At 35.5% G+C, this 22,588-nt stretch overlaps 1 protein-coding gene across 2 annotated transcripts in view; it reads left to right on the top strand.

The window, feature by feature from the left end:
- Positions 1 to 22,588, top strand: part of NUDT14 (nudix hydrolase 14) — a 56,998-nt gene that overhangs the window by 10,893 nt on the left and 23,517 nt on the right. For both annotated transcript variants that reach the window (XM_026670127.2, XM_087952274.1), the window contains exon 2: positions 11,914 to 11,957. In XM_026670127.2, the coding sequence (XP_026525912.2) occupies positions 11,914 to 11,957 (44 nt within the window). The remainder of the gene's footprint in view (positions 1 to 11,913; positions 11,958 to 22,588) is intronic.

Here is a 22,588-nt window from a genome sequence, read left to right as displayed (position 1 = left end):
GGCAGGCTCTTCCTGAGTTTCTTTCTCTGATTGTTATACCACTTGGAGCTCCTCCCTCTCTTGTCATATTCCTGAGACAGCATCCCTTTCCCTTGCCTCTCAAGGTCATTCCCACATACCATTACAGTTCTAAACAGGCAAGTTATTTGGCACAGTTTGGTGTAAACCAAAGACTGCATTGAACCAGAAGAACCAACTATAAAGCATGGTGGTGGAAATGATATGGTTTGGGGCTTCTTTACTGCCTCGGGGCTTGGAAGCTCATCGTCATAGAATCCACTATGAATTCTTCATTGTACCAAAGAATACTAGAGGACAATGTGAGAGTACCTCCTGAAGACTGAAGCCCAACCAAATGTGGACCTTGCAACTTGACAATAAGTATTCCAGTAAATCCACCAAGGAATAGCTGAAAAAAGATGAAGAGTTCTGGAATAGCAAAGTTAAAGCCTAGGTCTAAGCCTAGGTCTGGAGTAATTTGAAATTGGCTATATATGTAAGAAACTCCTCAAACATCACAGAGCTGGAAAACTTCTGTAGGGAGGACTGGTAAAAGATTTTCCCCAAGTCAATGTCGAGACTGGTAGATAAGAAATCCCTATTTGAGGTTGTTTTTGACAATGCGGGCAATTCCATTATTCGAAATACTAGAGCCAAGGCACTGTACTTACTTTTTCCACAGAAGTAAGTAGAAGTACTCAAAGTTGGAAGAAAGAAAACTTAAAATCTGAAAGTTTCAAATGATCTACTTTGCAGAGTCTGATTTTATAAAAGTATTGCAAACCTCAAATAGTACAGATCGTTAACTGGTATTTTAGGTACACAATCATAAAAAATGAAATAGGCACTGGTAGCTTTGTTGGACTAAAATCCTTAATATTAAACAGTTCAAAATTTTAAAACAAGTTTTGACCAGTGATTAATTTCCTTCCCTTTTTTAATTAATTGAAATAAAATGTGCAGTTTTAATCCTTTGTCGAAGATCATTACAACTGGGATGATATCCTTATGGCTCAGAGATATTTTATGGAATTTTTTAAAGAATGTATTTATCTTCTCTTATATGTAATTTATTGCTTCGTCAAGAAACTAGACACATTCTGCTGGATATATTTTAAAATTAAACTGAAATAATGGAGAAAACAGGGATGCATATGATATAGATATTTTCTTTTTATATCTTCTATATTTCTTCAACGAGCATATTTTTTTAAAATCTGAAGATGCTAGTATTTATTCTGTTTTCCATTGATTTTGGTAGATGGGTAAGAATTGTGAAGATCTTTGTCATTTTTGTTGGAAGGACCTGTGAGAAACTCTTTAGAAAAAGAATCTAAAGATTGTTTCTAAGCCTTGCCTTCCATTAACTCCCTACAGCTGTCCTTCAACAAGTTGTTTTAATGGCTTTTGAAGTAAGTGAGCGGAAAAAGGCTTCTGTGGTACTTTGGAGGCTGAGATGCAAACTGTCTTTGCTTTTTATCAGTGGGAGGATGGCTTGTTAAAAGGCTTTTGTGATTCTAATTTTAAAGATGGAAAGGACATTAGATGAAACTACCAAAGTTAAAATAATTATTTCACTTCTTCTCCAATATTTTTTCCCATATACCCCTTTTAAAAAAAGAAAGGTAAAAGGCGTACAGTACTTAGACTGAATAACATTCTCTTCTCCTGTTATGGAACACTTTTACATAGTTACTGCTGTCCAGTGTCATATATCTGATTTCCCTTGGGCACTATTTGTTTTTCAACACTTTTCAAGTGTTTTACAGTGAAAACAGAGGACTAGGAAAATAATAGAAAAAAGGAGTATTAGATAAGTTCACCACCTTGAGTTATTTATAAAAAATAATTTAAAAAATCTAATAAAGTACCATTCTTCTAGGGTCTTTCAAAAGCCACTTAAAAGTAATACTAAGTTGCTTTTATATAGAGTTCAACATCTTGTGACTTTTATAAACATACACATTTTCTTCTCATAATATAGGTGTGAATTGGCACTGTCTTCTTGCATAATGTTTTTTCCCCAAGCTAGCCTGCACTCCTGAACTTGCCAAATAGTGCCAACCATGTACTAATCAGGACAAACCTTACTTAGCAACGTAAGAGTCAGAGTTAATTAGGCATCACAATTTAGCTGGCTGAAAACATTTGCTTGTTTACCTGATATCTTCTTGGGGAAAGCAAAGATGGCAAAAATCCCTCGGTCAACTGGTCCTGTTTGGCTTTTTGCCTCTAAGAAATGTGGCTTATATTCTATTAGGTGCCTTCATTAGGGCACTTAAACCTTATTTAGTTCTTCTAAATGGCCATTATCTTAGCCATTATCCCCCATGTAAACAATATGGAATGCTTTGGCAGAAAGCATTGCAAAAATATTTTTTCATGATTATATTTTGTATAACGTTTACTGAGTAAATGCAATATCCGCCATTGTTGTATGAATGTAAATGAATTTATTTTAATCTGGCCTACATCAGACACCAGACTGGTGTCAAACTAAGTATGAGTAATTCTAAACATTATTTAGAAATTGCTCATCATGCTAAGTGGTATAATGTCTACCTTTAGTATTTTCATATTTAAATCCAAACATTAAAATTTTACTTTCTTTTTCTGGAATCACTTTGCACCGCTGTCAGTTATTACATCCCAGTTATAACCATAATTTAACTGCTGGCCTCATAATAAACTAGTTAGCAAGGAAAACATAGTAATGTTAATCTCCTATTTGTATAGTGGTACTTAAATGTTTATAAAGTTTTAAATTTTCAATATATTTTCGTATATATGATTGAAAACATGATCTCTTCTCCACTCAGGTTCTAACAATAGATAAAAAATTATTAAATGAGTCAAGAAAATTATATTTGCTCATTTGTTACATATTTTTGTGTGGCAAAAGTATGTGAACTGCTAGGATTGTCAATTCATTTGAAGGGGAAATTAGTCATGTGTTTTAATCAACGGGATGATAATTAGATGTGAGTGTGGAAGTTCTTGCCCTATTTAAAGAATTATTCATTATAAAATTCTGATCTTCACAACATAGGTATATGAAATGTATCATGGCGTGGAAAAAATTACTGAGGACCTCTGAAAATAGTTGTTTATACTCACCAGGCTGGAACATGTTACAAAACTATTTCCAAAGAGCTTGGATTTCACTGGTCCACTGTCACACAAAATACATACAAATTGAGACAATTCAGCACCATTGTTACCCTTCATAGGAATGGTCGACCAATTAAAATCACACCAGGAACAAGGTATGTAATGTTCACAGAGATTCCCAAGATAAATATAAGGAAATAAAGGTCTCTCTTGCATTGGCAACTGTCAGCATTCATGTGACCACCATTCAGGAAACACTGGTGTGCATGGCAAGGTTGCAAGGAGAAAGCTGCTACTCTTCAAAAAGAACATTGATGCCCCTCTAAAGGCTGCATGGACAAGTCAGAAGACTATCAGAAGAATGTTCAGTAGATGGAGTAGACCAAGGTACAACTTTTTAGCTTGAATGAAAAGTGTTATGTTTGGTGAAGGGCAAACATTGCTTTCTAAATAAGAACCTTATCCTATCTGTGAAACATAGTGGGAGCAGTATCATGGTTGGGTGTGCTTTGCTTCTTCTGGATCAGTACATATATAATTAATGGAACTATGAATTCTGATTTGTACTAGTAAATTCAGAAAATATCAGGGTATTTGTCTATGAAGTGAAACTCAAAAGTGGAATGTGCAGCAAGACAGTGACCCAAAAAATCCCAACAACAATTGTATGAGCAAAGAATGGTTTAAGCATATGAAAGTTAATGTTTTGGAATGACCAAAACATTAAGCCTATATAAATGGCGTGGTAGGACCCTAAGTGGGCAGTTGAATTGAGGCCTGTGTGAAAGCTGTTCTATAAGGAGGAATATGCTCAAATTCCTCCAAGCTGATGTGCAGTTATCAACAGTTATCGGAAACATTTAGTTGCAATTATTGATACCCAAGGGGGGCACAGCAGTTACTGAAAGTGAAAGTTTACTTTTGCCACACAAATACGTAGCTTTGGATCATATTCCCCAATAAATATATAAATCACCTTTTAGTTAATTTTTATGCAGAAATACTGGCAATTCAAAATAATTCACTATGTTTTCTTATGTCAGCTACATGTCTCTTTCGTTCAGATAACAGTACTTGCTGGAAGATAAAATATGTTTTAGGAAGTCAATTTTCAGTTGCCTTAGAACTGATTGCATAACACCCTGAACTACATTTGGGGTTGGAGAAGCTTGTCATGTTACAGTAGGGTGTGCGTGAGAGAGTTTTTGTCATTTTTCTTGCTGTCTGTGGTATTTATTGGTTTCAGTTTTGGGATAGCGCATGGGATCTGTGTGCTAAGGACTGGGTGCATTTGGAGCATTCTCCTGGAGACACTACATGATATGCAAAAGACCAATTTTTGAAGCTATGGGGTTCCCGCTTCTAAGAGGAGCTACAAACAGCATAAGGACAACACTGAGAATAACCAGCTGGATGTTTCAGCAGAGGCAGAAATTGGAGTCTCAGGGGCCTTGCTTTCCACCACAATGCTTGTTTACAGTAATATGTTTATTAAAATACAGTACTTCCTTTTTATGTCCCTCATTTCCCTGCTCAGTGCATTCTTGATGGAGCTATTCTTTTTGCATACTGAATACCATAAGAGGGAGTTAGACTAAGAGATACTGATTGGTCCAAAGCCATTTAGTAAGTTTCATAGCTGAATGAACACAGTGGCCTTAACTATGGTATTTGTGGCATCACATTAATAGATGAATGAGCAAAGAAAACATGTTCAGAAATGTTTGTTTTACCTCCTAATGGTGGGTGGGGGGGATACATTTGCAGAATAAGCTATATAACCATAACCTTATGGATGTGTTTTCCTTATAGTCACTTGTCAAAATATAAAAGTTAGTTTAAAGAGTCAATGGATATTGTCAGTTAAAATTAAATGGCTTGGAAGTGTATACCTTTCAGATGATTGCATGAGAAGAAATTGTTGTTCTCAAATTTATGGCTTATTATATTTTGTTTAGATTGGTCTTAATAAAATATAATTTTGGATGCAGATTAAAGTCTGAGTCCATTGTTTTTGTTTTGTTTTTTTGTTTTTTGTTTTTTATAAATTTTTATTAGTTTTTAAAACAAACATAAACAAACAAAACATAAAAACATCAAGTCATCTTCCATATATGTACATACAGTGTGCCGGTTGGTTTACAAATTGTTTTGTGCTTCCATTTCATAGTCTTCAATTATAATTACATTGTATATAATCTCGTATTTTCAATCAAATATTAAATACATTAATATCATTATTAATCAAACATTTGACTATACTTTTATTCATTCATGTTTTACGAAATAATCATATTTTACTTAATTTGTTTTATGACAATTCATATTATCATCCCAGATCTATCCTAGAATCATTTTGTAGATATAATAAGAAAATAATACATCTTTATATATTTATTATTTTCTAAAAGTCTATATATTTCATTACTATATTTTATTGTCTAACCATTGATAGAATAGATCCCAAATTTTATAAAATTGTTTATCATCTTGTTCTCTAATTTCAAATGTCAATCTACTCATTTCAGCACATTCCAATACTTTCTTAACGATTTCCTCCTGTGATGGTATTTTCTCATTTTTCCAGTTTTTAGCAAATAGAATCCTAGCCGCTGTTAATACATTTACAATCAGGTATTTCAAGTCTTTACTATATATTTCAGGTAAAATTCCCAATAAAAATATCTCTGGTTTCAAATCTATATTCTTGTCAGGGGAAAATGCCACCTGTAAAACATCTTATACAAAATTTCTTTATATGCTGTTGACATTGTCATTTTATAATTTTGAGACCACAATTTTTGCCATTTCTCTAGATCAATCCCATATCCAAAATTCTTCCCCCAAGCAATCATTGTTTCTTTAACTTGTTCTTCTTCTAGTTTAATTTCTAATAAATATCCATACAATTATAAAAATAGGGTTTTAGTTCCATTTCTGACATGGGGCCTGAGTCAGAAATTAGAGTAGTAAAATGATACTAAATCATTAATAGAAACTCTAAAAAACTAAATAACTAAATGGAAATCAAAATGTGCTGCTTTACGTTGCCTAATGGGTAAAACAAGGTTAGAGTGCAGTTAGTGTGTAATTCAAAGATTAAAACCATCAGAGAGATTTTGAATTTGCAACAATGAGAACTGGATCTCAGCCTGAACGATGGGATCATAAATAATTTAGTCACTATGATGAGATTTATTACTAGTATAATAATTATTTTCAATTTTTTTTTAATTCAGATTATTAATTATATTTGTCATATAGATACAAACATTAACATATGTTCAAGCTGTTTTGCAAATATGCACGCCTTGTTCATTTATTTTTGTTATAAGTGGCCACTGTAGGTGTTTAACCTTGCTACACTACTTATTAATCTTTATTTTGTACAACTCATGTTTCTATCTTCTATACTCCTCATGAGAACAGTCCTGTAATGTGGGTTGGGTTGAGACAGAATCAGTGGCCCAAAGTCACCTAGCTAACTTTCATGCCTAAAGGAGAATTAGAACTCATGCTTTCTGATTTCTAGTCCATCAAACTGGCTTTGTTTCAAAAAGAGAGAAGAGAACCTATCATAGGAATGGGGTCAGGGAATCAAGTTCACTTGAAAGATTTTACTTAGTGTTATTAATTGTTTGTTATATTTGGAAACATGAAAAGATGTCTGGGTTTATATAGTGCACTAAATTAAGTTTGCTGAATAAACAAAAACCGTTGGGCTCATAAAACACACGAACCCCAAACAAGCTCTTTATAACTATTGCTATTATATACCCTATTCTTAATCCATTTAGTTCAGTGTCTATGCTAAATAATCAAGGTCAGGGCCCTCCAACCCTTAATCCATGGCCAGCAACGGATCCGCTCAAACAAGTAAAGCCCCATCTGCGGGATGCAGGCAGCACATGAAACCACACCCCCTCTGGTCTGCTGAAAAATCTCTCTCCATGGAACCGGTCCCTGGTGCCCAAAATGTTGGGAGCCACTGCTCCAGATAACATTATCTTCTGTCTGAAAATAGCTGTATCTGGAACCTTCTGCATGAAAAGTATCTGCTTTGCTACTGGGGTGTACCAACCTTCCTCCAAGAAATTCAAGGTGTTTGCATGCACGCTATCCTATTTTACATGTGGATTAATTTTGTTGTTTGTGTGAGAAGTCTGTAGTAGATGGCTGAGAAAAATCAACATTTTGGCAGGCATATTATTTGCAATTCAAATATAAATTTAGATCCATTCCATCTCCAGTATTATATTCGCTGTAGTACTTTGACTGTCCATATTAAGGGTACGGAAAAATAACTTTTGAATTGTCAATGATTTTGTATACCACATCAGGAAGCATTGGAAGATTATGCTTTTTGCATGCTATGTAGAAAAGAGCTCTTTTCACAATTTATATTGATAATTCTGATATCACAATACTATATGGAGATTTGGCTTTATATTACTCTTTAAATAATGATGTTTTAAGTGGTAGCAGTGAAGGTGAAATCTTGGAGGGTTTTTTTTTTCTTATTTTATTTACAAGACAGCTGAAAGATCTGTAAATTCCTCCCAGGCTTATGTAATTAACAATACAGAGGGGAAAGCATGCAGGGGCAAATGTGCACAAATGAACTCCATTAAGTTCACATTGACCTAGAGGTACAAAGCGTTCAGGGGCATTGCCATAGTCACTCGTTGTGTTAGCTATTGATGGTACATGACGGAAACTGGCATCAATAGTGCAGCTGGCAAAAAAAGAAAAAGCCTCAATCAAATTAGATCATCCATGTTAGTCCTGCTTTGCAAATTACATTGGATCTGAAATTAGTTTTCATTAGCTGAAATAGAAAACAGTTAAACAAAATAATGTTTTAGCTAATAAACCGGGATAGTGCAAGGTTTAAGAAAGTATTAAGCATTTTATTCTGCCCTTAGGCACATAATCTATTCCTCAATGTGTTTTTGTTGTTTCTGCTCAACAATTCAATTATTATGTGGGACAGTATATATATAGAGAGGATATTTTCATTATAACATTTGAATCTGCCTTGCATGGAGTCATATTGTTAGTCTATTTGGCTAACTAAAGGCAACTCTTCAACATATCAGTTCCTTTTCCCAGCTATATTACCTGAGATGTAAATGTTGTCCATAACTAGTAGGAAAATGATTTCCCCATTCTGTCCCAAATAATTGCATTATATTAGGAATAGGGGATTCTTTCATATTGCTGGTAAAAATAGGACCCATCAAAAAAGAAATTAGTAAGACCTCAAATACTTGTACCTCCCTGATGAAAAGCATACTTATCTTTTAAGATTAGCTTGAAAATTAGGTCTTGCTTAAAAACATTTATCTATGGTATTTAATCCTTTTATGTAAATTTTCCTAAGGTTTTTCTCCCTCTTTCTTTACTCAATTTTCCTTTGATTGCCTCATCTCCATTAAGTATTGTTCTTTCTTTCTCTTTTCTTCCTAGGTTTATGTTTATACCTGTTGTCCCATCACCATCCTTTTTTTTTCTTTTCTTTTTTTTCTGTGTACCCTCAAAATGTTTTTTCTTGCATCTAGAAATCTAGATATATAACATACCTGCATTATAGGGTGCTTGCCTGAAAAATAAGGCAATATTTCTGCAGCAGGCATAAGAGAGGCTTAATACTAGATTCACACATTACGGCTGAAAAGAGATTGAACAGTTTGTGATGTGGTAGGAACCCAATTTACTATAATTACACAAGCTGCAATCTATAATAAGATGTATTTGCTTGGCCATGGTATGCTATGTTATGATATGCTATAAATTGTTTTTTTAATCCATATTAAAGATTTAGTGCCTTGCACGAACCCAGCAATTTTAGTTTCAAGTACAAAGCCTGAATGGCATAAAGGGGGTAGTTTGTCTCATATAGGCATCTTATTTTTAAGAATCCAATCAATGGCTAGTCTTTTCTTCCTACAATGGGAGTAGAGATTCCTTATTCACTTGCAGAACATCCTCCATAAGATCCACCACCACCAATCTACATATGTTCAGCTTTTAAATGCAGGTAACCTTATATTTATTCAAATAGAGCCATGAAGACATAGGATTGAAAAGATATTTATTTTGCTGTTTTGGTTAGTTGGCAGGCGGTTAATATGCAATAAGCTTGCTTATTTATTTTGCTTGTATGCTGTCTATTCCCACAGAGTATAGGTAGCTAGCAACATAAATGTATAAAAATAGATCCAGAATATCCTAATAGCTGTAAAGGTAAAAAAGAAAATCAAAGAATTTTTTTTTTCACCAATACAAATGCCATGCACTGGCAGTCCCACTTTTAAATCATAGGACACTTCCCATGCAAAGCAGAGCAGATGGGTCTTCAAAATAATCCTAAAGACTAGAGGGAAGAGGTGAATGAATTTTAACTAGAAGGGAGTTCCAAAGCATGGGGGTGACTACAGATAGTCCTCAACTTACAAACACAAAATTTTTGTTGCTGCATAGTGTTATTAAGTGAGTTTCCCCCCATTTTACGACCTTTCTTGCCATAAATAGTTGTTGAGTCAGTAACACAGTTAAGTGAATTTGGCCTCCGTTGACTTTGCTTGTCAGAGGTTTGCAAAGAGTATTCACATAATCCCGGGATATTGCTACTGTAAATACATACCAGTTGCCAAGCATCCAAGTTTTGATCACATAACCATGGCAACGCTGCAAGGGTCAAGCAAAAAATGGCCAAACGTCACTTTTTTCAGTGCCGTTGTAGCTTCGAATGGTCACTAAATGAATGTTTGTAAATGGAGGATTACCTGTATTGAGAACACAGACTTCCATGTCCTTGTCAGGAATGCCTGGAATGGATCTGTTTAGTGGCCGAATACATAAATAGGTTTCTCTGTGAGAATTCTCTCTTTTACTTGACAAATGCCAGCATTCAAGCAGTTTCTAACACGGGGGCATTTTTGTGTAGAGCTAGCACTGCAGGGTTAATAGTGTTTACTTTTGCTACTAACTTTCTCTATATACATGAGACACTAGAAAAACATTCCTCAGTCTATTGAGAAGAATAGCAATAGGAGTGGTAGCGCAGCCCCCACCTTACTATTGCGAATGTCTGCATGGTAAACATTTTGATGGTTACTTATCTGGGGCAATGAAGAGAATCCTTGAAAGACCAAGTTGATTCCCCATTTGTTATGTCTTCATTATTTTATAAACATATGAGTTTGTTGAATAGAAGATAAATCATTGTCATTTTGTGTATTACCTGATAAAATCACCATAAGTACGTTAGATTTAATGTGCTGTAAAGTACACAGAGACATATAACCATTGGTAACTGTTTGCTTGCTATTAATAATTAGCAGCCTTCATACTGGACTGTCAGCGTGAAGTCGGTATTCAGCACAATAGAAACTTTACACAAAGCTGATCTGAATTGCATTACGCTAGTAGCAAAGACAAAAAGAATACTTTCATTTCAATCCACAACAACATAATGTAAAATAGAGAAAGCTATTAAACTGGACAACATTATACCAATTAATCATTTTTTTAAAAAGAAGCACTTTTATTCCTCAACAACTGTTTACTAATATAAAAAAAATCCTTGAAAAATGGGCAATTATAGGTCATTTTCGAATTTGGAGATTATCTGTACTCTTTTCAGTCGAGTGTCATGTCTACAAATGAGACTGAGATAGTAATTGATCATTCTTGTGGATAATATATGGCAGGAATAGGATGGGTGCTATGCATCCATCCTTGCTGTTCTTGATCTGTTGGTGGCTTTCAGTATGATTGATTGTGATATTTTTCTGGATCAGTTCAAAAAGTTATAAGTGGGGGAGCCAAAGTAACTCAACCGTTTTCTTCGTTCTCCCAGGGTCAGTTCCACTTGGTGTTGATGGGGGCCAGTGTAGAGTTTCTCAGCACTCAGTGCTCTCCCCTTCCTGTTTCACACCCACATGAAACCAATGGGTGAGGTCATCTGTCAGTAAGGGCTGAAGCATTCTTAATACTGTATGCTGATATTAGTTATAGATCTCTGTCCAAACCAAGTGATATTGTTGAGATTTTTTTCTTGGTGTCTGGAAGCAGTATGGGGCTGGATGAAGAGGAACAGATTTGAACTCAACATTAGCACAAGTGGTTGGAAAGAGTTGGTTTTGACCTTTAAGCTCTTCCTTATCAACATGTTATTGTCTTGAATCCTACCTGTGTAATTGTTTTCTTGTTTCAAGCCTAATAACAGTGTTAAGATGAACTGCCAAAGATCCAATCTGTCCACTAGCATGGAAAGAACAATAAATTATCTTAACCAATGTGAATTATTTGACTATTAGAAGATCAGATTCAGTTGTATGTCAAAGCATACGTCCTGTGCCAACTTTCTAGACTTTCTACAATCATATAACAACAATTGCTACCATATTTAGACTTAACTCAGTAGCAGTGCATAGTTGGTCATGGCTAAACTAGATCAAGGTTTGATGTATTATAATGATGGGAAGTTGTCAGGAAATCTCAGGACTGCATTTCAGATTGAACTGTTGGAAAAAAATATTCCAAGAAGACAATGGGAAAACAACTTCCACATTATTGCCAAGAAAAATACATAGATACACCCATAAAACCTAGCTTTTTCACACCAGCTAGTTAGCATATATGCAACTTTTTCATCAGAAGTAGGAAATTTAGAGAGGCTTCCAAAATAATTGTGGCTTTTATAACTAAAAATGAACTTGAAAGTTGACTGCTTGATTTGCATGGAAACAGATTGAATGTTAATATAACATATTATTTATTTGCCTTTTTTTTCAGAATGGTGTTTCAAAACTTTGGGATTTCATGAGGGCACATGACAGGTAAATTTCAAAGAATGCGACTGGTAGGCAACATGCTACTGTATTTTTTTTTAAATAATTCATTCTCTCATTCTCATTTTCTGTTTCACATAATAATGTTTTTCATTTTGAGACTTCATACATATTTGTGTTGCCCAACTCTACAAGTAAACCTATATTATTGTATGTACCATATGTAAAATGATTAAACAAAGGAGCAGATTATGAATTTGTTTCTACTTGTGGGTATAATCACTTGAGAGTATGATTTGGTGGCCATGTTTTTTACACCCTGGCAATAAATTGTGGAATGCTATAAGGCACTTCAATAGCCCCAATGTTACTTACATCTGTATAAAATCATTGGGGAAGGTCCTCAGGAATTTTAAAGTTAAGTGTACTTTTCCATATCATTTAATCATAATATGCATATTTTGGACCAGTGAATGAATACTGTAGGGATGTCAAACTTGATTTCATTGAGGCCCGCATCAGGGTTGTGTTTGTCCTCAGGGGCCCAGGATGGGCGTGGCCAGGGTGGGTGTGGCCAGCTCAATGTCACTCATGTTGGGAGCGCCTGTAGTGGCCCAAGTGCTCTGCCAGCGAAAGCAGGCTGCTGAGCTCTGTTTTTGGCTGCGACAGCCTCCTACAACCCTCTGCCAGCAAAAACTGAACTCAGGAGGGCCACCCGCATCCCTCGCATGCTCTATTTTTGGCTGCAATTGCCTCCTGCAACCCTCTGCCAGTGAAAATGTAGCTCAGGAGAGCCCTCCCGAGCTCCGTTTCCTCTGGTAGAGGCACTGTGGGCCAATCCTTTGCTGTTTCCAGGGTGGCCCCATGGCCAGATCTAAGCACCAGAGGTGGTATTCAGCAGGTTCTGACCAGTTTTAGAGAACCAATAATGGAAATTTTGAATAGTTCGGAGAACCAGCAAATACAACCTCTGACTGGAGATTTTACAGTATCCTTCCCTTGCAATGCCCACCAAGCCAATAATGGAAATTTTGAATAGTTCGGAGAACCAGCAAATACAACCTCTGACTGGAGATTTTACAGTATCCTTCCCTTGCAATGCCCACCAAGCCACCCCCACAGAACCGGTAGTAAAAAAATTTGAATCCCACCACTGCTAAGTACCCCGTGGGCTGGATCCAGCCACTGGAGCTTGAGTTTGACCCCCTGCTGTACAGTGATGTGGTGGATAAGGTCCCACAAATTGCAACTGAATCTTGAGAAACAAAGCTGATAGATGGAATTACATGCACTAAATGGGATTATACCTCCTCAATGACTTCCATGAATAGTCCCTACAGTATTACCAGCTTCAGATGGATTATTATGCTTTCATGGATGGGAACAAACTAGAGAGATTCATGTACTCATAATCTCAAATTTAAATAACTGCAGTACTACCTGCGAGAGACTGCTTATGAGGGACTATCTTTATGTTTGGTCCTGAAACTGCATCTTGTGCAAAATTTTTATGTTTGTTTTAAGTATATGCTAATTAATATAACAGCAGGGATGTTCATGTTGCTATTGTTTTAGATCCGATGGAGTGATTATATAATATCATTTATTGAGACTCCAGAAGTGTTCTCTGGAGCAGCACCTGTCCTCTGGAATGAGGTTCGCCCTGAGATTGATTGATTAAATGATTGATATATTTATTTATAAAATAAATTATTTATTGGCCACCCATCTTACCTCAGAGTAACTCTGGTCATCTTACAATCATACAAAAATAAAAACTATACAAAAATAAAAACATAAGCTCTCATGTTGCTGGCATTTCACAGGGCTTTGAAGACCTGGCTTTTGACCAGGATGGGGATAGCTCCTAAGACACGCTGCTGATAGGTTGCAAATGCTAAGAAGAGTACATTTTTACTGATTTATGTTGATTTGTTTTTATAGCATGGGCCTTTTAGTCTATAGGTTCTTGTCATTTTATAATTTTTTATAATATACTGTTTTAATTTCTATTTTTATGGTAACTATACTTTGCTCAGTTATATATGTACATATGATGAATGTATTTGCTACTGCAGCTGAAAATATATATTTTATTTTATTTAGGTTTCATAATGTTGCTGTTGTTATTGATACAAGAATTAAGAAGGAGTTTCGTTTTTGCAAAAACAAATAGGAATACACATCTAGCAAAGAACTTTTTGTTCAGCTTATTTCTATAAGGCGGATGGATTGGAAAACTTCTTGTTTGAATGAGATAGGGTGATAGTCTATATTAACTGCTATTTGGGAAATAATTTATGTGAAAAATTGGTATATTTTTTAAAAATTAAGAAGTTAAAATCCCTATTGGAAACAACAGAAGCAATGTCTTTTAATTATTCATTTAGCCATGGGATTGGGGGGGAAAGTGAGCATATTTGTCCCAAGCTCCCAAATTTTTTTATGCCTAGTATATTCAAAACCAATTTTCCAATTTTCTCCTATCAGAACACAGAAAACATGAGGCATTCAAATTTTATTGGAACATAGATAATTTAGAATGTTCTGGCAGAATGTTTAGAGCAGAGCTAAAAACAGAAAAATACTCCTTAGGGTACATAGAGCAAAAGCTAGATTCAGACTTAAATAGTCGCTTAGCCTATTCATTTGCTTAATTCTTCTGTCCAGCCATTCAGAAAAATAAAGAATCAGAATAGCAGCCTAGGAACTCTCTACTAAACCAGCTTGTCAAAGGCATTATGTCAAGATAAATGTAATTGGCTCTTAATTATGCTATCCTCATTGCCTCCACAGGAAGAGAGTTCTGAAGCAAGGAAAACCAGTTCAAAAACATCACTTAAGAAAGAAAAAGGCATTTTCTAGGGGTTATCTCTGGAGGATTATAACAAATCATTTAGTTGCTGAAAATGCAGTACCTCACAATATTTTACTATTTTGGGATATAACCATTTTGTAGATTTGTCTCTTCAGTAAATAACATTATTTCTGTGCTGCTATAATGTTTTGTGGGCTAGATTGATGGTTTTGGTACCATTATAATTTTTAAAAAGACTTTTCCACAGAATATTTTTAGGATAGTTGTGAACATGATTGCATAAGATGCACATGTCATGCCAGTCATCTCTGGTCACATAGCATTTGTTGCCTTCCCATGTACAGCAGCTGTCATACTGAAACTTTTTTACAGAACACAGTATTTCAATGAACCATTTTACTCCATGCTGCAGAATTCCTATTATTCTAGAAATGCCTACTCCAAAATATGTTATCAGCAATTGTTCCTGCTAGATTATAATTTTATTTCAGGACAAAACCCACTATAATATTTCCTGCTTTGTAAGCCTCTTATATTATTTTCTTTCCTTATACTGGACTTTTTCCCCCCTCTGAGATTCAGCTAATTGGGCTCATTCATCTTAGCCTTAAAATACAAAGCTAAGAAATTAAGCCCAGAATCACCCAATTATACATAAACAAACTGAATATAGGGACAGTGGAACTCTCTTTTCGGGAATCTCTCCTCTTTATCCTGCTAGCATTCAGTTAATGTTTTATTATAATATAATGGCTGTTTAGTTAAAAGGCTTGCTTCATCCATATAGGCCATCTCTTGAAAGTGTTTCTCTTTTCTCTGCTATTGTAATAATGTGATATGCAGTCAATTTCTCTGTTCTTGCTGCAGCAGAACATTCATTTTGTAGACACTCTCCCAAATTCAAGATTAAAGATTCAGTATATCCTTTGTTCCTATGTTCAGCAAGGTATAGTACCACATCCATGAAGTTGGAGAAGAAGCATTTTTGAATGCTACAGTAGGTGGTGGAACATAACCTCCATTAAAATAATGCTCCATTAAAAGAAGGCATGGCTAGGTATTGAAGCAGCTTGCTAGGGAAAGGGTGTATATTATTATGGCATATAGGATAACTTTCCTATATTCTGTGGAACTATGACTCAGATCTCTTAGCAAGTGAAAGTTACATAGTATTGGCAACTCTGGTTCATTCAAAAAATTATAGATCAGGGATGTCAAACTGATCCGGCCCGCAATGTGGTCAGATTTTGCCTGCGAGGCTGCCTTGGAAACCGCAAAGGACCGGTGCCTCAGCCCTGGCCCAAGTCAGCCAGGCATTGATATAAAACTTGGTTTCAGCCATCTGGGCCGGAACGCAGTCAGCCTTAGATCTGTGGGACTGCCCTGGAATCAGCGAGGAGCCGCTGCCACCCCTGGGCGCGGGCTGGAAACAATGGATCCCCCTAGCCCCACCCAGACCACCCCCCCCCCCATGCAAGCAACATCAAGCTGGCCACAACAACCCAGCCACCACCATCCAGTCAGCTGCGATCATCCAGCCATGCCCACTCGGCCCCCAAGGTCAGCCGCAACCCTAATGTGGCCCTCAATATAATCGAATTTGACATCCCTGTTATAGATTGTTGAAAAGGATTTATTTAGTGGCTGTTTCTGTTTTTGTGGTCTCAATTGTGACGTGTATGTTAAATTCTGGATATATGTTAAAAGAAAGCTTCCTATGATACATTATGATTACATTATTTTGAATAAAACCATACCATTCTAAATTTCAATAACCGATAACAGCATTGAAATTGTACTTACAGTCAACTGCAGATCCATATATCTGTACAAGCTACTAAACATTATTTAGAATAAGGCGCAGGGCAACATTATGTAGCTAATTTTGCATAAATACAATTGTACCTTAAAGAGGACTAAAGAAGTCTATTAGAGTTTTATAAGTATTCTGTTCAAGGCGTGATTGAAAGTTGTAGTGTTTGATTAGCTACATGTGCTGGTCATATCACTCCATGATATTCTCAAGGCTCTTCTTTAATACCAAAGGCAAAAGTGTCAGTACTCTTTGTTATCCTGCTTTCACTTTCATAGAGTATCATGGGGAAAAATCATTGCCTATGTGATTGTAAAATTTGTAGGAATAGACATGTCACAAAATCTGAGTATCTTTTTCAAAACTGCTATACCAAGTCCTAGTTTGCAATCCTGAAAGGCAGAAGCCATCCATCACTTCAGTATCTTCACTGTGAATTCCAAGATTGATTGCTGTTGGCACTTGGTCTTCTTAATATTTAGTTGCATTCCCATTTCCTACCATGGTCTTTGACTTTCATTATTAGAACTTTGCCATCCCTTCAAGGTAGGAAATTCAGGAAATAGACAATGCATGAATTACAGGTGTGGCACTTTATTTCTGCAGGGTATAATAACAGAATCTTGAAAGATTGCTAGAATGTCTCGCTGCCCCCCATACAAAGAGAATCAAGGAACGATTATTTGAGTTTCCTTCTGATGCCTTTTTCTTTCCCAGGACTGTCATTATTATGAGTTTGCATTTTAATATGAGTTATATTTCACTGTGTTCAGCAGAAATTAGATTTGAAATTATATTGTAGAATATGCTTATTTAGAAAAAATACACATTGATATGCAACCAGGGATGGGATTCAAAAATTTTAACAACCGGTTCTGTGGGTGTGGCTTAGGTGGTGGGCGTGGCTTGGTGGTCATGTGACTGGGTGGACATGGCTTGGTGGTCATGTTATTGGCTGGGTGTGGCCAATATCACTCACATCAAGGCACGCATCTCCTCACCTGGCCTCTCATGACTGTGAGGATGCTGCAACAGTCGTAAGTGTGAAAAATGGTCATAAGTCACTTTTTTCAGTGCCATTGTAACTTTGAATGGTCATTCCACACAAGCAAAGTACCAGCAAAGGAGGGCGAAAAAAGTCCAGAGATGTTCCTGAGACAGGAAGTCTAGTCCTGCCAAGAATGTAATAAGGGTTAACAGAGAGGCAGTTTCTGTAAGCAACACCAGAATGTTTCCTTCCTGCCTTCCTTCCAGGATTAGGCCAGTAATTTCTTCTAACAACTGGTTCTTCAAACTGCTTAGAATGTTAACAACCGGTTCTAGCGAATAGGTGAGAACTGGTAGAATCCCACCCCGTATGCAACCTTCTTTAGTATATTTTCTTTTTGTCTGTTTATTTAAATTAGTAGGTTGGTTAAATATGTGATATTATATTGCAAATTGTGTCTCTATGTGTTTTAAATCATGAAGCACATTGCTCCATACTAAGTTTGCTTTTAATTTGCTTAATTTGCTTAATTTAAATTCTTCCATAGCTTATCATGAATGATCCACCAGTCCTAATCTACTGCATGCTAGCCCTGTACCAACGGAATGGAAGAAAGCAGAATTTTTATTTACTTGTTTAACTGGGTAAGCCAGTTAACGAATATGAGATCTTCTGCATGCAAAAGATGCTTTGTGCCATTAAACCATGGTTCCCTTTCATTATGTATTCAATTTACAGTGTAAAAGATCAAAGGTCTGCTTATTGGAATGATCCTTTTTTTTTTGTCTGACATGTTGAATGCTTTCTGTAATTCCAGTCAGAATCTAAAACAGGACTCCATAAATAAACAATTTGATCTAGTGCAAGAAAGTTTAGAACTTCTTTCATTTTCATTGTATACAAAGTACACTGTAATTTAGAATGTTCTAACTAATGCAGTCTCTATGAGGAAAGTTAGTAATACAGACAATTTCCTATTCTTGATGATTTTTTACAATCTATATTTTATCCTTTAATATAAGTTTTGGAAAACTCTTTCTTTTAATTTTTTTCCAGTATCTCATTTTTATATGTTGATTAAATAACTCTGCAAGCAATATAAGTTATTGTGATAATATATAGTTGTAACTTATATCCACATATAATGGATGTGTATGCAATGGTTAATGGTAATATTTCTTATTATTTTATGAGCTGGATTACAAAAACAGCAAGTCTTATTGCTGGTAGCATTTCCCCCCAATTTTTTTTTTGCTGCAGGCTCTTGTGTTAAAAAGAGGATTGATTTAAAAAAAATCTTGCATAGTTGGAGTTTTAACTGACCCTAAAGGAGTATAAATATTCAACATTTTTTCTCTAACCAATGTTCATATGTATCCTCCTCTGGAAAAGGACATTGCTTTATCATGCTTTAGAAAAAGCACACAGTGGCACGCACACACAGACACATATGCACAAACATCAAAGAGTGTTGAAGTATATTTAGGCTTCAGTTCAAACAAACAGAGGCAAGAAAATATGGTATGTTCAAGGTATAGGTAGTTTAAATTAAAAATAGTGATAATGAATTGTGAGCAAAAGATAACCGTCAAGTTCTTGAATTTACATTAAATCAAAATAATAGGAAATTGGTGTGCAACAACACTGTAACCTACAACAATAACATGTTTTAATCACACACACACACACAAACACACGAGTTAAAATATATTCATCTTTGTATTTTCAATGCCAAGTTTTAAATACTGAATCACACTTTTGAATTTTCTTTTTACTGGGTTCAGTGGAAAGAAGCAGTCATAACATCAGTGTAATTACTTCCCTGTTTTTTGTCCCCCCTCCCTTTCTTTTCTTTTCTTTTTTTAAAAAAAATATAGTGGTTTTATTAGTGTGAAAGGCTTAATGTTTTTGTGTGGGTTTTCTTTTGTAATGCACAGCAGCTAAAATAGCCCCTTAGAAAGGTGTTGCCTGTTGGTAGGAAATGTATGATGCTGAGAATCAGCTAGTAAATATTATGCAAGTATGCACACATTTAACCTTCAGTGTTCCTTTATTACTATATGGTCAAAATTAGGAGAAAGTAAAATAAGTGCTAATTAAAAGATGTCGAGAATTGAGCAGGTACGTTCTCTCCAGCAGAAATTTTTCTGTGGACCTATCTGGTAATACTACTGCCTTTATCTAATTGCATAATTTTATTTTATTTGATTTTGGTATCATATGATTCCAGAGCAATTACAGTATAAAACAAACTTTAAATATAATAACACATATAAAAAGAAATACAAAAAGATAAATGAAAGAATGGCAGTCTGGAGAAAATTTCTACCCAAAGCAAAAAATATCAGTCATCTCTAACAAGGGAAGATCCATCCATCCTACTTCAAGGCTTGGATGAACAGCCAAGTTTAGGTCATGTTTAAAGCCTTCCTGAATGTTATCAGGATGGGAACCATTCATAGTTTGACACTAACCTCATTCCAGATGCATGCATCATAACAAAGAAGGTGTCGTTCCTGGCTCCCAAAAGGTGACATTGTTTTACCAAGGGGACCCAGAGCATGTCCTCTCTGTCATCTGTTGCTGCCCAGGCAAAAACATCAAAAGTTAGATGATCTCTCAAATAGGTGATCCCTCTATCATGTGGAAGTTCATAGTAATAACCAACACCTTAAATTATACCGGGAAGCATAATGAGTGCAGCTCGCAAAGCAGTGGTGTCACAAGGGCATTCTGAGGCATTCTGGATAACATGTATAGCTTCATCAATACATCAAGATGTAGCAGTCTTAGTAACTGACCTCAAAAATTCAACATTGATTTGAGGAAGGGAATGTGCTGCCTTTCCTGATCCCATTAAAGTGCCTGTTATTCTATTGCTATTAGTTTTAATATTCAAAAAATATTTATAGGATTGAACTTTTAAAAAAGAAATTACAGCCACTTGAAATAAGAATATGTGTGATTCTTTTCCAGCAGTTGGATAATTTCTCAATTTTTCTTAATAACATCCTATAAATGAGATAAATATCTAAGGAATATATCAAAAATATATTTGAATTGGGACCCAAATCAGACTAGGAAATAATTATGGCTTGTTGGAGTCTTGGATCACATAAGCATTGCTTAAACAATTGTGCTGGGGGGGAAATGAAAAATTCTAGTTCCATTAAAAAAAAACTATATAAGAAGTAATAGCAAAGATTTGTTGAAATTAGGCATCAAGGAATTATATTTTATTAAATTAGCAAAGTGCACATTGAGCAAAGAAATTAACCTTGAGCAGCATTGCTGGGAAACAAGTACACCAAATAAAAAAATAACATGCTTGAGAAGGCTTTGTATTTTGTTGATTAGGAGAAATGCAAACTGCATGCTAATTCAGAAGCATAAATTGTTAACATTTACCAGTAGAACGATAGATATATAGTGACAGTTCTATCATATGAATTTTCTTGCTGAATAAAGTAGAACCTGAAATTGGTACAGACGAATAGCATCCCTGATGTAACTTAAGCATTAAACACCTCTGGGGATGGTTCAGTGCATACACAGATCTCCTGAGTTTACAGGGTTCAGTGGGGCAACTCTAAGCTAACATGATGAGTTTTAAAATATCCCTTTAATTTGAGGAATATATGGAAATGAGAACAGCCATCCCAAGATTTTTCTGATACCCTTGTCTACCCAGGACACCATACAATAATAATTCATGCATCTCTCATCATCCCACTGCACCTGAAACAAAGTTTTGTTGACTGTATTCTCCAGGGAGGGAGTAAGAATAAAAACAAATTGTATGCATTTCTGGCATGTTTGCACATGAGACGTATTGTTCAAGAGCTTTTGATGTCAATTTCAGATTAAATTCTTGTATAGGTCTCATGACTTTTCAAGGAAAGCCTACTCTTTTCCTGTTCTTGTGTTCTGTTTTGGCATTCTGATAACATAATACTCGATCAGATATGATCTTTTGTGTATTATGTTGCCAGATTCATTCGGTACAATATGGAGAAAGCAGCAAATTTGGTCTTTCTCTCTGAACAAAAAAGAAAGAGAACAAGAAAAATGTGATGATGGAATCTCTTCCCCACCTTTTTTTTTAAGAACTCCCTCTCGCACCCCAAAATTGGTTATCCTGATTTAAATAAGGATTATGAAAAAAATGATATATAAGATTGTTTGAAATTCCAAAAATTCTTCTCACTCAATTGTTGTATGTGTGTGTGGGGGGGAGAGTTACAGCTTACAAATTTGTGGGAGACATAATCACACTCATACTGTCTTTCATCAACATCAACAGAGCTATGTAACTTTGTGGCTCTTGCTTTTGGGGGATCCTCTTCAATTGTTGGAATTTATTGGGTAAGCTTTCCACCACAATACAATGACATCATGGCATGCACAGTATTATTTTGAACCATTATAGCTTCATATAGACATCTATGAATCTTCCGTTAAAAAGTCTGACACTAGCTCCAATGAGGTATAGTATAACTTTCTTTGAGTTGATTGTACATAATATCCAAGAAGGGAGATATAGCCAATTAAATCTGAAGCTCCCTCTAACAGCTAGTAATTTCCTTCCCCTGAACAGGAATTCTCCCAATCCCTCTTCTTGTCCATTCTAGAAACCAAACCAGAACAGCAATAATGACAAAAAACAGAATACTGCAAACAAACTGAGAAAAAATGCCTTATAGATCAAAGGAACCACCCAGACCTTGTACCTGTACTCCCCAGTGATGTGGAGGCATTGGAGGTTCTGTTTTATGTGATGAAAACTCACCCTTGCCCAATGTGTTCTCCCAAAATACAACTACTTTTTCATTAGAAAAAAAATGGATTAGAATTTTCCTGGTGACTGGTTTCCTTGAATTGTATTTGTTACTGGAAATACTTGAGAAATTTCTTATGATTGTTCAAATGGTTAAAAGAAATATCAACAACTGAAAAAACTTTCAGGGCAATCAGATGGAGATATATGTGTGCCTGTTTTGAGATTCAACTTTTCATTTAAGATGTCTTCCCTGATCTTTACATCTGCATTGATATTAGCT

This window comes from Notechis scutatus, chromosome 1 (assembly GCF_049901735.1).
Source record: "Notechis scutatus isolate UNSWTSFEM ecotype Mainland chromosome 1, rNotScu1.2, whole genome shotgun sequence".
In the NCBI taxonomy this organism is placed as follows: Eukaryota; Metazoa; Chordata; class Lepidosauria; order Squamata; family Elapidae; genus Notechis; species Notechis scutatus.
Note: the sequence above shows the minus strand (reverse complement) of the source record. Positions and strands in the feature narration are given on the sequence as shown.